At 42.0% G+C, this 16,230-nt stretch overlaps 1 protein-coding gene across 10 annotated transcripts in view; it reads left to right on the top strand.

Moving 5' to 3' along the window:
* The window catches only part of grid2ipb (glutamate receptor, ionotropic, delta 2 (Grid2) interacting protein, b), a gene marked incomplete at its 5' end in the record, with an annotated part of 62,234 nt that overhangs the window by 12,321 nt on the left and 33,683 nt on the right, over positions 1-16,230 (top strand). For 8 of the 10 annotated variants that reach the window (XM_079657015.1, XM_079657011.1, XM_079657014.1 and 5 more), the window contains 2 exons: positions 9,666-9,962; positions 14,623-14,708. In XM_079657015.1, the coding sequence (XP_079513141.1) occupies positions 9,666-9,962; positions 14,623-14,708 (383 nt within the window). Of the gene's footprint in view, positions 1-9,654; positions 9,963-14,622; positions 14,709-16,230 lie in introns of those variants that run through there. The other 2 variants (XM_079657019.1, XM_079657018.1) reach the window with 2 other exon arrangements.

Below are 16,230 nucleotides of genomic sequence, written 5' to 3'. Positions count from 1 at the left end.
TGCACCTGTAGAAGGTCAGGATCCTCTCTATGGTGCACCTGTAGAAGGTCAGGATCCTCTCTATGGTGCACCTGTAGAAGTTACAGAGTATCCTGGAGTCCATGTTGAACCTCCTCAGCCTGCGGAGGAAGAAGAGCTGCTGTCGAGCTTTCTTGGTGATGGTGGTGGTGTGAAGAGTCCATGTCAGGTCCTCGGTGAAGAGTCCATTTCAGGTCCTCAGTGAAGAGTCCATGTCAGGTCCTCAGTGAAGAGTCCATGTCAGGTCCTCAGTGAAGAGTCCATGTCAGGTCCTCAGTGATGTGGACAGCGAGGAACCTGAAGCTGCTGACTCTCTCCACCGTAGTCCCATTGATGGCGATGGGGGCGTGTCCCTCTCTCTGCTGCTTCCTGTAATCCACAATCAGCTCCTTGGTTTTGCTGACGTTAAGATGGAGGTTGTTATCCTGGCACCAAGATGTCAGGTTTTCGACCTCCTCTCTGTACGCCGTATCGTCGCCGTGTGTGATCTTGCCGATGACGGTCGTGTCGTCAGCAAACTTTACGAAGCTGTTGGAGCTGTGTATGGCCACGCAGTCGTGAGTGAACAGGGAGTAGAGGAGAGGGCTGAGCACGCAGCCTTGAGGGGCTCCGGTGTTGAGGATCAGGGTGGATGATGTGATGTTTCCCACCCGCACTGCCTGCTGTCTGCCTGTCAGGAAGTTCAGGATCCAGAGAGCGCTGTTGAGACCAAGGTCTCTGAGCTTGATGGCCAGCTTGGAGGGCACAGTGGTATTGAATGCTGAACTGTAATCAATGAACAGCATTCTCACATATGTGTTCCTCTGGTCCAGGTGTGAGAGGGCAGTGTGGATGGTGTGGGCTATGGCGTCGTCTTTGGACCTGTTTGCGCTATAGGCAAACTGCAGGGGGTCCAAAGAGTCAACGCTAACACGAGTGTTACATCTAGAAAGATGGTGTGTTTTTCAAGCGATGGCTTATAACGTGGCCACTATGTGTGTATTCTGTACTTTGATGTAATTTGGTATTTTTAAAGTGATTCTTTCTCAAATAAGATGCTTCTTTGCTGCTCCACTTGGGAAAAGACCTAGGGAGAAAATATGTTGTGCTTTTTTTCTCACTAGAGGGAGGATATACTGTATGTGGTAAACAGCTGATGATATAATTAAAGGGGCCCTATTGTTCTTTTTGCGGGGGTTTACTCTATGTTGACCAATCACAACAGAGCCGGCCTCCTATCCAATCAGAACAGACTGGGCTCTGGTTTCAGACAAAAAAATGACAGAAAATCGTTTTTTTTGCTGACCTCTCGTGGTTCCACTTTTTGTTTTGCTGCAGTGAGGTATATGTGTACTACAGCATGCCATCATTTCACAGTGAGGTGTAGCTACAGCAAGCCATTTCCACTGCTGGGTGTTAGACTTACATTTTTTACATTAGATTACATTTAGCGACTTACAATAAGTGCATTCGACCAGGAAGATACAAACTTGAAGAAAACAGAATCATTTAAGTCCATCAGGTTTCATAGAGCCAAACCATTTCAAGTGCTACTCAACTGGCTTTAGATAAGCCAGTCCTTTATTAGTATATAAGTGCTTTGTTAATAATTGTATTGCTCGAAGTGGAGTCGAAAGAGATGAGTTTTTAGTCTGCGCCGGAAGATGTGTAGGCTTTTTGCTGTCCTGATTTCAATGGGGAGCTCATTCCACCATTTTGGAGCCAGGATAGCAAACCCACGTGTTTTTGCTGATGGGAACTTGGGTCCCCCTCGCTGTGCGGGTGCAGCGAGCCGGCAAAGAGAGAGGGAAAACGCTGCCTGTACGCTTGGTGTTAAGTAACTCTTAAATGGGTCATTTCAGTGATTTCAAATGCAATTCTACAAAGTTATGGGGCTCATGAGAGACAGATTTGAAATAAAAAAGAGATTTCACTTGAAGAGTAGTACTTCAAATGACATTTAAACTGATCTAAATGTGTAGAACTGGAAAAGAACCCCCTTTATACGCATTTAATTGGCTCATTTAATCCTTTTACACTTCACAAAAACACACATTTCAAGCAGCAGGAGAGGGAAATGTGTCAGAAGCAATAGGCTGCTGCATTGCTGCTCTTTTGCTGTGTGTTATGTGCTGAAGGGAGAGCTCATGTAAAGAGAGGAGAAACAAAACCATTACCACAGTTTGTGATGCTACCACTAGGGGGCCCAGTGTCTCAATTATAGTCGATAGATGTATAATGCAGCATTCTGTAAGGGGCTGTGCTCCCTGTGAGGATGGATTGCATTCAGCATGAAATAATAGAAGACTTGCTTGAGCTCAGCTGTAGTGTACTGCTCTGTACTTCTGATTTCATTTCATTTCAAACCTTTATTTAACCAGATTGGTCCCTTGAGATCATAGATCTCTTTTTCAAGGGAGACCTGATGTATTGCCAGCATATCTTAAATGCTTTAAAGGTCACCTATTATGCAAAATCCGCTTGTTTATGTATTTTCTACATCAACATGTGTCCCCTCATCTTCATGTCTCTTCTACATCAACATGTGTCCCCTCTTCTTCATGTCTCTTCTACATCAACATGTGTCCCCTCTTCTTCATGTCTCTTCTACATCAACATGTGTCCCCTCTTCTCCATGTCTCTTCTACATCAACATGTGTCCCCTCTTCTTCATGTCTCCTCTACATCAACATGTGTCCCCTCTTCTTCATGTCTCTTCTACATCAACATGTGTCCCCTCTTCTTCATGTCTCCTCTACATCAACATGTGTCCCCTCTTCTTCATGTCTCTTCTACATCAACATGTGTCCCCTCTTCTTCATGTCTCCTCTACATCAACATGTGTCCCCTCTTCTTCATGTCTCTTCTACATCAACATGTGTCCCCTCTTCTTCATGTCTCTTCTACATCAACATGTGTCCCCTCTTCTTCATGTCTCCTCTACATCAACATGTGTCCCCTCTTCTTCATGTCTCTTCTACATCAACATGTGTCCCCTCTTCTTCATGTCTCTTCTACATCAACATGTGTCCCCTCTTCTTCATGTCTCTTCTACATCAACATGTGTCCCCTCTTCTTCATGTCTCTTCTACATCAACATGTGTCCCCTCTTCTTCATGTCTCCTCTACAACAACATGTGTCCCCTCTTCTTCATGTCTCTTCTACATCAACATGTGTCCCCTCTTCTTCATGTCTCCTCTAAATCAACATGTGTCCCCTCTGTGGAAAGAGACTCTGAAAGTTTCAGGAACAAAGATTCTCTCTCTTTTTGTCCTGATCCATTTCTATAAAAACCTGTCTGAAAATGAGCTGATCAGATTTTGCCCACTTTATGATGTCATCATAACAATGTTTTGTCTTGTGTAACCATTAGCCAATCACTGACCAAGGTACCCCCCCCCCCCCCCCCCCCCCTCCCACCTTATCACCTGAATCTCCTCCGAGCACCATTGAGTTCTTTGTAACCAAATCTCTCTCAGAGGGGCGTGGGGAGGGGCTCCTTATTTTCATCTAAAGTAACAGACAGAGAATCAGCACTTTGGAAACAGGGCTGAAACAGAGGGGATTATGGGTAATGCTGCAATGATCTGTTTGGTGTTTCAGCCAATCAGAGACAGGTTCTGTATATATCTGAAACCTGTGATATACTTATGAAAAACAGTGTAATAGGGGACCTTTTAATTAGGAAAAAAACGTTGAACATGTACCAATGTATGTAGTCGAATACAATCAGACCTAGATCTCACTAACTAGGAGGAGCAAAAATAAGTGACATGACAAAATCATGCCTTTATTGATCTACAATTTTTAAAATAATATTTGTTGTGCCGCCGAAAGATAGCATGCCAATATACAAAAAGCAACCCTCATATTGTAAGGATCAGAATTTCTTCTGTTACATCTTTATACAGTTTTCTTAACATCAGCATTACAACGACAGCATGTTCAGGCTCTAATGAGCTCCTTACTACGCCTATCTTAAAATACCTCTATGTGTTCAGCTACTAAAGAGAGAAGATAAGCTGTGCTGTTTATTCAATGATCTCTTCACACCAGCGTTGTTAACAGGAGCCGTGACCTTTAATATCCGCATGTACTGTAAGTGGGACTTCATTATCCCCCACTAGGCATTAGCAATAACAGCACAGGTCTTAAGGTCCTCTATATGTACCTGAACAGCTTTTCATAATACTCCAGATAATGAAATGAACCGTGGTGGTGCATCACAATCACTCTGCGGCTGTTCCCTCTCTCTATGTGTGTCTCTGTGCAATAAGTGTGTCCTAATTGCTTTATTTAGCTGTCAAAGTTGTTTTTTACGCGTCTTAATTCGCTTCTTCAGACCGTGCCGTGGTAGCTGCTGTCTCTCTCTTGACTTCAGTGGCGTGTTTGTTGCTAATTACTCAACTGGTGATGTTTTTCCCATGTCGGATTCATCTGCATCAGCTTCAGACTGCTGTATGTGCAAAACACTCCGCTCTCAGCTGGATGTTAATGCCGCTGTGATTCAGCAAACATGGAATCCAATTATTAACTTCTGACTCGCTCCATGTGTCAGCTGGGGTTTGGTTCTCTTTCATTCACATTAACAAGTGCAGTCAAAAATGTTCACACTTTATTTAGATTCAGGCTCTTGTTTTATTCCAAAATGAGATGATTTTAGTCAGATTTACACTAGTGTACTGGGACTAAAGCAATCGTTTGACATTTTTGAGAATACTCTTATTTATTCTTCCTGCCAAAAGTTAAACGCTAAGATTGATATCATCTTTACTCCGTCTGAAATGGATATTAATCTTCTTATCTAACTATTGGAAAGAAAGCAAAAAGGATTTTTTGCCAAAAAGTCAAACTGTTGATTTAATAAAGAACTGTCAGTGGGTCAGTTCAGCTTTTGGACCAAGATCTTTGCCTTTGCGGACCATTTTCACGCAGCGAGACCCAGCTGAAACCTTGATGTGGTGTTTTCTGTTTGTCTTTCGATCTCCTCCACCCCCTGAGTTTTTAACACAATGCATGGCGTCACACCTACACAAGCACCCTAATTAAGCCACGCTCATTTAACCCTTTCACAGCACAAACGCCCACTTGATTAGCTGTCAGGCTTACAGTAATCAAATGCCGACATTATAAGACCCCATTTACACGCAAACTCATACGAAACGTAAACGAACCGAATACGATATCAAAAAAGTATTCCGTTCACACGAGACCGCTCGAAAGCGCTGGAGACGCTGTAGTAGCCTACATATGCCGGGCATTTACAGTAAGTGGCGCCACAAAATACACCAAAAGCAGCGAAGAAAACCCCCGAGCATGGTTGCCATGGTTGCCCTTCTGTTTATGCCCCGCGGTGGATTTAGCAACATGTAGTTCATGTAGTTCTCCATGTCCACTTGTTGCTGATGGTTGTGGTAGCGGAGCTGTAGATTTTGCACTAACATCTGTAGCATGGTGCTACAGCAGTGAGCAGCAGAGGTGGGGAGAGGCGGGGCTATGGCTTCATCGTTATCAGGAAATGACCGTATAGGACGTACACACTGAGCCGTTTGGCCCCCCAGAGCGTTCCGTCCGCAGATCTATCCACCTTGGAACCCGTTATCGTTTTAGGGGTCCGTTTCCGCGGTTCTGTTGCGGCCTCGTGTGAACGAACGGGCTATACGAAAGAGAAATGTAGCGGATACAACCCGTTTCGTTCCTATCTAAACAGCACCAAGACACCAACATGTATTCGACCAATGGCCCGCATATTGTGTATCTACTGCTTTATCTTCATACAGTCTATGAGCAATTCATATGTGTAGTATTAGAAAATACTAACTTGATAATTCTGGGGGATGGGAACTTGAATCAAGGTTTAAAACCGCTGCTGTATAAATGGAACGCCAAATAGCCCCCAGAACTGTGTAAAGAAATGTTATTATTAGTGCATAATGATACATTACTTTGGTAGCAATAACAAGAATTATCTATTTTATGATACCTTACTTTGAAAAGAGCAATTCTTAGCATTTTCCTCAAGTCGGAAATAAAATAATGTGAAAAATTGTGATTTAATTGTAAACTATCTTTTGAAAGAACATGTTAACAACACTACAAGTCTGACTTAAGTTAATCTGAAACGCTGTATTTCCAATTCATTCTGTTCACACAAAATGAGAAGTACAACAGTAAACATGGATTTTGTGGCACAATAAACTAGCAAAAAGTAAAACGGGGGGGGGGGGGAGCGTACTGTACTGTACACGCTGCTTCATACTGAGGGCTGGCCGCGTAACAAACAACAAACAAACAATGAGAACAAAAATAAAATGAGTCGTCACCCACACACAAGGACAAGAGAAAACATTTCATTCATTGATCAGAACTGCTGCAAAGAGACAAGGCAGCTGCCCACACAGGCATTCACTCACACGTTTTATAATTATACCTATGAGGATATCCACACTCTCACATTTATCTTAAATTGCTCTAATGCCTTACCACAAACACCTTTTCGATGTGGGCACAAATAGTGATGTAACTGCATTTCTGAGTCTTTTGTTCTTTAGTCCCTAACCTTAATTGACACGATTGCAATGGATACAAATTAATGATGTGATTATTGAGTAAAGCTAACAGAGTAAATAACTATCTGCAATTCATCACAGACTGATGGTAGACTTGTAAGATAAGGCACTTTAATGTAGAAAATTAAAATTCACTTATTTGTTTGCTTGCCCAGAGTTAGATGAGAGTCTCTTCTGTAACCGTGCAGCCATTCAAAACGTATTTGTTACAGTAAAATATCACAAATGATGGGCTTTAATGTTCAAAAGGCTCTTTATTTTTCTCATACTGCCTGTGCTGCAGAACCTCTTTTCACCCTCTGTCTGAAACCAGAGCTCAGTCTTCTATGATTGGTTAGCTGGCCGGCTCTGTTGTGATTGGTCAACCGCTTAGAGATGTCCCGCCCCTTGGCCCCTTATCACGTCAATGTGTTGGAGCGTTAGCCAATAGGAGTGCTAGTGTTACATATATTCTAGAAACTCCCTCTGGAGGATTTAGGATGTCAACCTTTGCAGACCATTTACATGCACTAAAACTTATATAACACTACAGGAAAGGGAAAACCCCAGAAAGCATTATAGGGCCTCTTTAAAGAATTCCAGTTGCATCATGGGAATGGTAGGATCCAGCATTGTTGGGACTACAAGTCAGACATATCAGCTTTTTCTGTACCAATTTTGACTGTTTGTTTTTAACGTTTGTCTTACTTAACGTTATGAAGTACTTTACTCAATCTCTGGACTACCTCTTTAACCCTCCTATTGTCTTCATCCTTCGTCTTTGGTGTTCGCGGTCAAATTTGACCGGTCCTGTTTTAACTGCTATTACATTAACATAAAAAACATTACTCATCACCAAATTTCATTTATCACCCTTTCAAACTGTACATATTGTGTCAGACTACTGGTATACATGAAAAACTGCATTAAATATACAAAGAACAGACACTGAACATGTGTTGCGTGTGCCAGGTGTGATCCATGTGGGGGGATGGGCACATAAGAGCGGGAAACGTGTCAAATTGTTGTGTGTGTGTGTGTGTGTGTGTGTGTGTGTGTGTGTGTGTGTGTGTGTGTGTGTGTGTGTGTGTGTGTGTGTGTGTGTGTGTGTGTGTGTGTGTGTGTGTGTGTGTGTGTGTGTGTGTGTGTGTGTGTGTGTGTGTGTGTGTGTGTGTGTGTGTGTGTGTGTGTTCTGATCATGATCCGGATGGTTACTAATTCCTTTTCTTTATGGCGGTCATGTTTGAGCGGGAACACCATGGGTGTTACAAAGTTGACTAAATCATCCAAAATTCAATGAAAGTGGTGATCAGCAATTTATATGTTCAAATGTCTACTGTGAAGGATATCATAAAGCCTTAAAGGTCCCATGTCATGCTTTTGCGGTTATTACCCGTCCCCTTGTGTGTTATGAAGGTTTTTATGCATGTAAACGGTCTGCAGAGTCAAAACCCTCAAAGTACACCATGTAGCGAGTACAACCCTAACACAGAAAATACCTCCCCAAAACGCCTCGTTGGAGATACGTCACTGTCCATTGATTCTTCCGGGTACCGCATGATGTCATGCGTTACCCGGAACCAAATGGACCAATCCGTGGAGCCGTTACGTTAAGCCCCCGCTGATTGGTCCAAATTGACCAATCCACGGACTGCCTCACACACACACTCGGTGCAGGCAGCTCTGCTGATTTCTCCTCCCTGCTGCAGGCTGATAACAGACAGTTGGGATTGCGCAGAATTCTCTCTGCAGACCCATTCTCTCTGCAGACCCATTCTCACAGCGTTTATCAACCTTTTTCTTTCTCAATATCAAACCACACTTATTGTTTTTACTTCGGCTGTGACTTTGTGTGTGCTCAGGGTGAGTTTGGATGTGTTTCGCTGTCGCTAAACAAGGAAACCACACCTCCACGGAGCTCAACGCGATTCACAACGTCCCGACCAATCAGAGCACACTGTGCTCACAGGGAGGGTGGGGGCTGGAGCTACTGGAGCTACAACGAGCCGTTAAAGGCAGAGAGTGAAATTCAGTGAATACACGTAGTTTACAGAGATGCTGTATGAGAAACCAAAGTGATTTTGGAAAATTGTACAATATAAATGTATTCTAGTAGACCTCAACAATGGAATTGTGATCAGTGGAAATGGCCATGACACGGGACCTTTAATGCAATCGAATGTAAAACAAAAGAGTTAAGATTGATGAAAGTAGTAAAATCGGTCAGATTTGACCCGAAGACAACAGGAGGGTTAAGAAAATGGAGCTTCCAGCGTGTTGTTTGTTCCCCTCGTTGGTGTTAGTATGTTGTGAAAATGTCAACAGCCGAGCTTTTTCCATTAAGAGCTGAAGCTGTTGGAAATATACCAGACTCTCAATTTAAATCGGAATAATGATTCAAACTGAAACATATCCACCCACTGATTTGATTAGGCATTCTTTCCTAGTCCTCTTAAAGCTTAAAGAAATGTGATTTGTTGCACGTTGAGTGTTTCATTGTCAGAATGGTAAGGTGTGAGTTCAGTACGATGATGATGACAGCTTTCTGCTCGGTGCTCACACTGACAGTGACACAGAGGTGAAGCGTGGACGGAAGTGTGGGAGAGAGTGAGAGAAAGAAAGAGAGGAAGAGAGAGAGAAATCCCATGCTCGCCCACTCCCACACCTTTTCCCTCTCGCTGTATTCTGGCTCTGGTGCCGCACGCTGCTGCAGTGAGACTCGGGCAGGCAGCGAGCGACGGCAACATTTCCTCACTGTCTCAGAGAAAGATCTTTTATCTCCGGCTTCCTCTTCAACTTCTCTTTTTTTCTCGTCTCTGGGGACTGAAGTCCAGAGGGAGAAACCCGTCAGCTGTCCGTCTTCAAGCCTGTTGAATTGAATTAGAGTGGACTTCAAAGATAATCACTTTTTAGAATCTGCTCAAGCTGGATTTTCTGATTTAAAAACTCTTATTTCACCGGGAAAATCCGAGGTCTTGTGTTTTCCGAAATGGATTGAGGTGGATCTGTGATGTAGATCCATACTCTTACCTTTTTTTTTTTTTTCAACTCTTGAGGACAGAAAACTAACAGTCGCCCTCTTTATTCCCCCCCCCCTCACATGCCACCATGTTTGCCAGAATCTTTATTCCCAAGAAGCACCGGCAGCGTTTCGACGAGTCCGTGTCCCAGAACGTGATCAACCGGCTCTGTCGCAGCAAGAGCATCAGCGAGCCGCAGGGAAGGATCCGGAGGAGTCGGAGCGAGGATCATTCGGACCGGCACCACGGGTCCAAACGGGCCAGCTCGGTGCCAAGAGATGGGGAACCAGGGGGGAGAGGGGAGACGGAGAGGGAGAGGGAGAGGGACCGGGACCGGGGGGTAAGGAAGTCCAGCTCGGGGATACCGCCACATCCCCCCCTCGGACCCAATCAGAGGTGAGCACACATGTTCTTTTTGTTAGATTCAATGCTTGTATTGTCATTTGTACGTAGCTACCGTTTAGATATGTCAATGGAAATCTTAGCTCGTCCAACAGTGCAACACAATAACACAGATACAATCGTGCAAGTGAAAAGAAATAAAATAGAATAGAAATAGTGCAATAAAAGTAATTGGAATATGATATCTTAGATAAATAAGTTGTAAGAGGCAAACAGGTGAATGTTATGGATGTTCCGGTTCAGGTGTTCAACAGTCTTATGGCCGATCTGATTAGTGTTGACAGCAGGTAATCCACAGGTTCATTTCCACAGGGAATGGGATCCTATAAAAAAATGAATGTCATTCTCTGTGGCAGCCCTGAAGCTCTGGAACTCCCTCCCCCAAGACCTCCGTGAGTCTGATTCCCTCACCCTGTTCCAGTCCCGTCTCAAAACCCACCTCTTCAACTCCGCTTATCCTTAAACCCGCCCCTCCCCCCTCTGAACCAACATCCTCCCGACTGCTTTTCTGTTTTTGTTTTGTTTTTGTTTGTGTTTTTGTTCTTGTTTTGTTTGTCGACCTTACTCGTAATGTAAAGTGTCTTTGGGTCTAGAAAAGCGCTATATAAATCCCATTTATTATTATTATGCTAATCCTGATCGTGATTGGTGATATCCCAATCTTAATCCAAATGGATCCTTAAACATACTTGGATCACTTTAATTTTCATGGAAAACAATCTTTTTTCAGACATAGGAGACATTTTTTATAGTAAACATCCTTTTTTAGAGGAAGACAAACGATCTTCAATGATGTCATCGTGGATCGAAAGGTCCCCGTGCATAACTAAAGGATGAAAAAGAGCAACTGTCTCATATTTGTTACATAATTAATAATTCCTGTATTTTTCTTAGCCCAGGCTCTGGTTTACACTTATCTACCATGATGCTTATTATTAACATTTTAAACTGTATACCCCGGTTATCTAGGCCCTTTTTGTTGTTGGTTGATGTATATATGTCACACTGTAGGACCTCGAGAAACGATATTTGGAGATTTCTGGATGTACAACATGTAGAATTCTTGACAAAAAAGCTGACTTTGACTTTTGATGTTGAGCTGCACACAAGTGATCACAGTTATAACAATCTCTGATCGAATGCCAAAAATGCACTTTATTATGCAGACGCTCATAAGCCTTATGTCTTAAAAATATATCTAGAACAGACAACAGTGTGTCTCTGTTCCATCCTTCCTGTTTTCCTGTCATCTTCAGATTCTTTCATCTTTTACCTCACGTTTTCCTCGGCCTCTACTCGCAAGCTGACGTTAGGAAACCCCAAATCCGTGTTCAAAAGAAGACGTTTTCAAACCCTACGACACATGTTACAAATCGCTCAAGCGCAGTTTTTATTAAGCCAAATAACCAAATCTTTTTCAAACTGAAACTGCCTTCCCCTCCTGAAATCCCTTCATCTATTCAACGTGTTAATCCTGCCCTGTTGTAGAGCTCCTGACCGTTCACCCTCTCATGTTATCCTCCTCCCACTTACACACTGATTACACGACTGTCCACTTAATAACACCACAGTGGACTTAGTGTAGGATACCAGTCAGGGTAGCAGTGCACACCCACTCCATCTAAACCCTGAGATCTGTCTCTCCGTCCACTCACTCAGGATATATGAATATGTCAAGTGTGATAACACCGACAGGTCTCACTACAATAGGAGGCAGACTGATTGCGTGAAATGAGACAGGAACTGACGTCATGTGGTGTAAAAGGCACCGTCACAGAAGCATGCTAAACTCAAATAACACCCCTCTCTAGAGTATTGTGTAACACTGCTGTCTCTCCAGTGTTCTCTCCAGTTTCTTTTCTTTTCACTATATCTCTAAAGCGTCTTTGAGCACCTGTAAAAGCGCAAAAAAAAAAAATCTATTATTAAGAAACTAGACTTAAATTGATGGAGAAAGAAAATAGATTGAGATGGAGACAGAGTTTAAGATTAATAGCTATTCAAAAAATAAGGTAAAATATAGCGATAGACGGAGATACAGAGAGATACAACAGAGAAAGATTGATAGTTGTTGGAGATAACATTCAGGTCAGTCCTTATCTTTGTAGGAGAAATTAGAAATATACAGATCAAACTGTATATGAGAACTGTGAAGTCCACTGAGACAAATGTAACATTTTTGATATTGGGCTGTATAAATAAACATTGATTGATTGATTGAGATCGAGAAGAGATTTTAAAAGAAGAGAAATTGGGATTGATTGATGGAGAGAGGAATAGATCCGGATAGATAGACACTTAGAGACAAAGCTATATATACATGGCTATCCTTACATGCTTGACACTGTAAACAGCCTTACAGTAAATGGTTTCCAACGGCTAAAATCTACTTTGTTTACTTATGTGACATAGTGACATCACTTTGTAACACTCCATTACTATTGGCTAGTGCTCCAACACATTGTATGTGATATGCTAAGGTGCGGGACATCTCTAAGTGGTTGACCAATCACAACAGAGGCGACCAGCTAACCAATCAGAGCAGACTGGGCTCTGGTTTCAGACAGAGGGTGAAAAGAGGTGCTGCAGCACAGGGAGTATGAGAACAATAAAGAGCTTTTTGAACATTAAAGCATGGAGACATGTCCCAGTAGAGACATACTGATATACACCTGAACATCAGCAGGAGAGGACTCTTTAAAGTAGAGACACTACATACTGATATACACTTGAACATCAGCAGGAGAGGACTCTTTAAAGTAGAGACACTACATACTGATATACACCTGAACATCAGCAGGAGAGGACTCTTTAAAGTAGAGACACTGCATACTGATATACACCTGAACATCAGCAGGAGAGGACTCTTTAAAGTAGAGACACTACATACTGATATACACCTGAACATCAGCAGGAGAGGACTCTTTAAAGTAGAGGCACTACATACTGATATACACCTGAACATCAGCAGGAGAGGACTCTTTAAAGTAGAGACACTACATACTGATATACACCTGAACATCAGCAGGAGAGGACTCTTTAAAGTAGAGGCACTACATACTGATATGCACCTGAACATCAGCAGGAGAGGACTCTTTAAGCTGAGCTGTCCATGGCTCATGGTGCTGATTAGGCTACTGTTTCCTTTCTCTCCTCATACAACTACAATGACTACTTATCTAATTTGAATCTGACTTTTGATTTCTTAATAATAGGCATCAATTAACCAGAGAAAACTATCTTTGTTATCTCGAGTAAACAAAATATTTAACTTGTGATCTCAAGATAACAGCTTTTTTTTAAAAATGGATTCCCTGCTGCTGTAGTCATTTGTCATATTGCACGCTCAGTGGCTTCGTTATAAAGTGACTGATTGTTTAATTTGGGTTGTTATAAATAAAATCCTTTGCAAAATGTCTGGGTGGAATCATGTCAAATCGTAGAAACAGCTGGTGTCGAAAGAAGGGAATCATCAGGAGAGGCCTTGAGCAGCCTGAAAGTCTCTCAGTTTGTCAAGAGTGTTCACTGCTGACACACACACACACACACACACACACACACACACACACACACACACACACACACACACACACACACACACACACACACACACACACACACACACACGCGCATCTGCATTTAGCTGGTCTTGCATAACAGCCAGTAGTCTATCAAAGGACATTGTTGTCTTCCCTCTGTTTAAATATCGAAGCAGTGTACCCTTTAGCGGTTTCCAAGGCAACGCGCTGGTGGATAGAAACCATAAGTGTCTCATCTTAACGGGAGGTTTCTGCTTGTACTCCTCCACTGGGGGGGGGGAGGACCGTAGCAAACCACCACCATCAGCAAAATGTCAACGCTTTAATAACAAGAATGTCCTTTCCTAAATTCTTATTTGTTTCTAGACCAGACTCCCACCTACAGAAAGAGACAAATGAAAACACAATCAGTCTGGTAAACAGCAGAGAGTGAACCCTCCCAAACACACGAAGGATGTTAAGCATCTGAAAAGTTAAAGGACTTCACGATTCGTGCTGGAAACTATTGTTATGATTAATTGTTTAATCTCAAGCTCTCAAAAGTGAGGCGTCTGTCTGTTCTATCATTCTGAGTTAAATATATTTGGTAATTTGGGATTCTTGCTGACATTTTAATCACTCAATCAAACTTTATTTATATCGCACCTTTTGGGCCAATGAAATGCACTCGCTTTAAAAGTGATTGAGAAAAATAGGATGTTAAAAAAAGTCAAATGTAAAATGTAAAACAAGTCTTAAGTCAAGAATACTTTTCATGACGCTGTTTGTAATCCTTGTGTTTAATCCTTTAATATAATAATAATAATAATCCTTGATTCAATTTGATCTCCCGCAGAGAAGGTCAAAAAAAACAGAAACAGAAGAAATAGGAAAAGCTCTTAGCATAAAATAAAATAATAATTTAAGCTTAAATTGTGGGAAACAAACAACATTATCTCGAAAGTAAATACAACAGATGTCATGATGCTCTCTGTTAAGCTTTTATGTAATAATGTATCTCCTGTTTCTTTTATAAATGTATTTCTTTATTTTATATAAGAGGAATTTCCATAAAACCCAATTTCGCCATAAAGATTTAAGATAAAAAAAAATGCTGAATCTGATTGTTTCCTCAGGATCGTTCGTGTTTACCGGGGGAAGAAGAACTTTGGCTTCACGCTGCGAGGCCACGCCCCCGTGTGCCTCGACTCCGTGATCTCAGGTACACTAACACACACACTCCTGATGGAGTCCTCCTCTGTGTGCGTGAGAGTGTGGTGCTTGACCCAGTGTGTGTGAGTGTGTGTGTGTGTGTGTGTGTGTGTGTGTGTGTGTGTGTGTGTGTGTGTGTGTGTGTGTGTGTGTGTGTGTGTGTGTGTGTGTGTGTGTGTGTGTGTGTGTGTGTGAGTGTGAGAGTGTGGTGCTTGACCCAGTGTGTGTGTGTGTGTGTGTGTGTATATATAAACGTGACTCACCAACAACAAAGGATGATAGGAAAACACTTAGCACAGGCTGTTCTGTGCAGGAACAAGCACTTCAAGCATCATGCTTATTTTCATATTCAATACAAATTGTTGTAAATTGAGTTGTCACGATGCAATATTACAAACGAGGTATAAAATAAACCGGGGTGGTTTTTAAACAGGAATTACATAATTTGATCTCATGTTCATACTTATCATGCACTTTAGTCCCATCCGTCACACTTTTATACATAATTTCATTACTGATACTTTTACTTCACAGCATCTCAGAAAAGGGTCCTTGTTTTCAGCCCGATTACCTCTTTTTATCTTTAATGGACGCTGATATGGACCCTTATAATTAGCTGCTCTTAAATGACTGTTTGCTCAAGGATCTCTTATGTTTGCAGAGATTAACAATGGCTAAATAAACACATTTTAAATGGGCCCTGTCCTGCTCATCTTCAGGTTCATATCAGTATGTAGTGTCTCTACTTTAAAGAGTCCTCTCCTGATGATGTTCAGGTGTATATCAGTATGTAGTGTATCTACTTTAAAGAGTCCTCTCCTGCTGATGTTCAGGTGTATATCAGTATGTAGTGTCTACTTTAAAGAGTCCTCTCCTGCTGATGTTCAGGTGTATATCAGTATGTAGTGTCTCTACTTTAAAGAGTCCTCTCCTGCTGATGTTCAGGTGTATATCAGTATGTAGTGTCTCTACTTTAAAGAGTCCTCTCCTGCTGATGTTCAGGTGTATATCAGTATGTAGTGTCTCTACTTTAAAGAGTCCTCTCCTGCTGATGTTCAGGTGTATATCAGTATGTAGTGTCTACTTTAAAGAGTCCTCTCCTGCTCATCTTCAGGTGTATATCAGTATGTAGTGTCTCTACTTTAAAGAGTCCTCTCCTGCTGATGTTCAGGTGTATATCAGTATGTAGTGTCTCTACTTTAAAGAGTCCTCTCCTGCTGATGTTCAGGTGTATATCAGTATGTAGTGTCTACTTTAAAGAGTCCTCTCCTGCTGATGTTCAGGTGTATATCAGTATGTAGTGTCTCTACTTTAAAGAGGTCCTCTCCTGTTGATGTTCAGGTGTATATCAGTATGTAGTGTTTCTACTTTAAAGAGTCCTCTCCTGCTGATGTTCAGGTGTATATCAGTATGTAGTGTCTCTACTTTAAAGAGCCCTCTCCTGCTGATGTTCAGGTGTATATCAGTATGTAGTGTCTCTACTTTAAAGAGTCCTCTCCTGCTGATGTTCAGGTGTATATCAGTATGTAGTG

The sequence above is a fragment of the Notothenia rossii genome (genome assembly GCF_949606895.1).
Source record: "Notothenia rossii genome assembly, chromosome: 11".
NCBI classification, from domain to species: Eukaryota; Metazoa; Chordata; class Actinopteri; order Perciformes; family Nototheniidae; genus Notothenia; species Notothenia rossii.
Note: the sequence above shows the minus strand (reverse complement) of the source record. Positions and strands in the feature narration are given on the sequence as shown.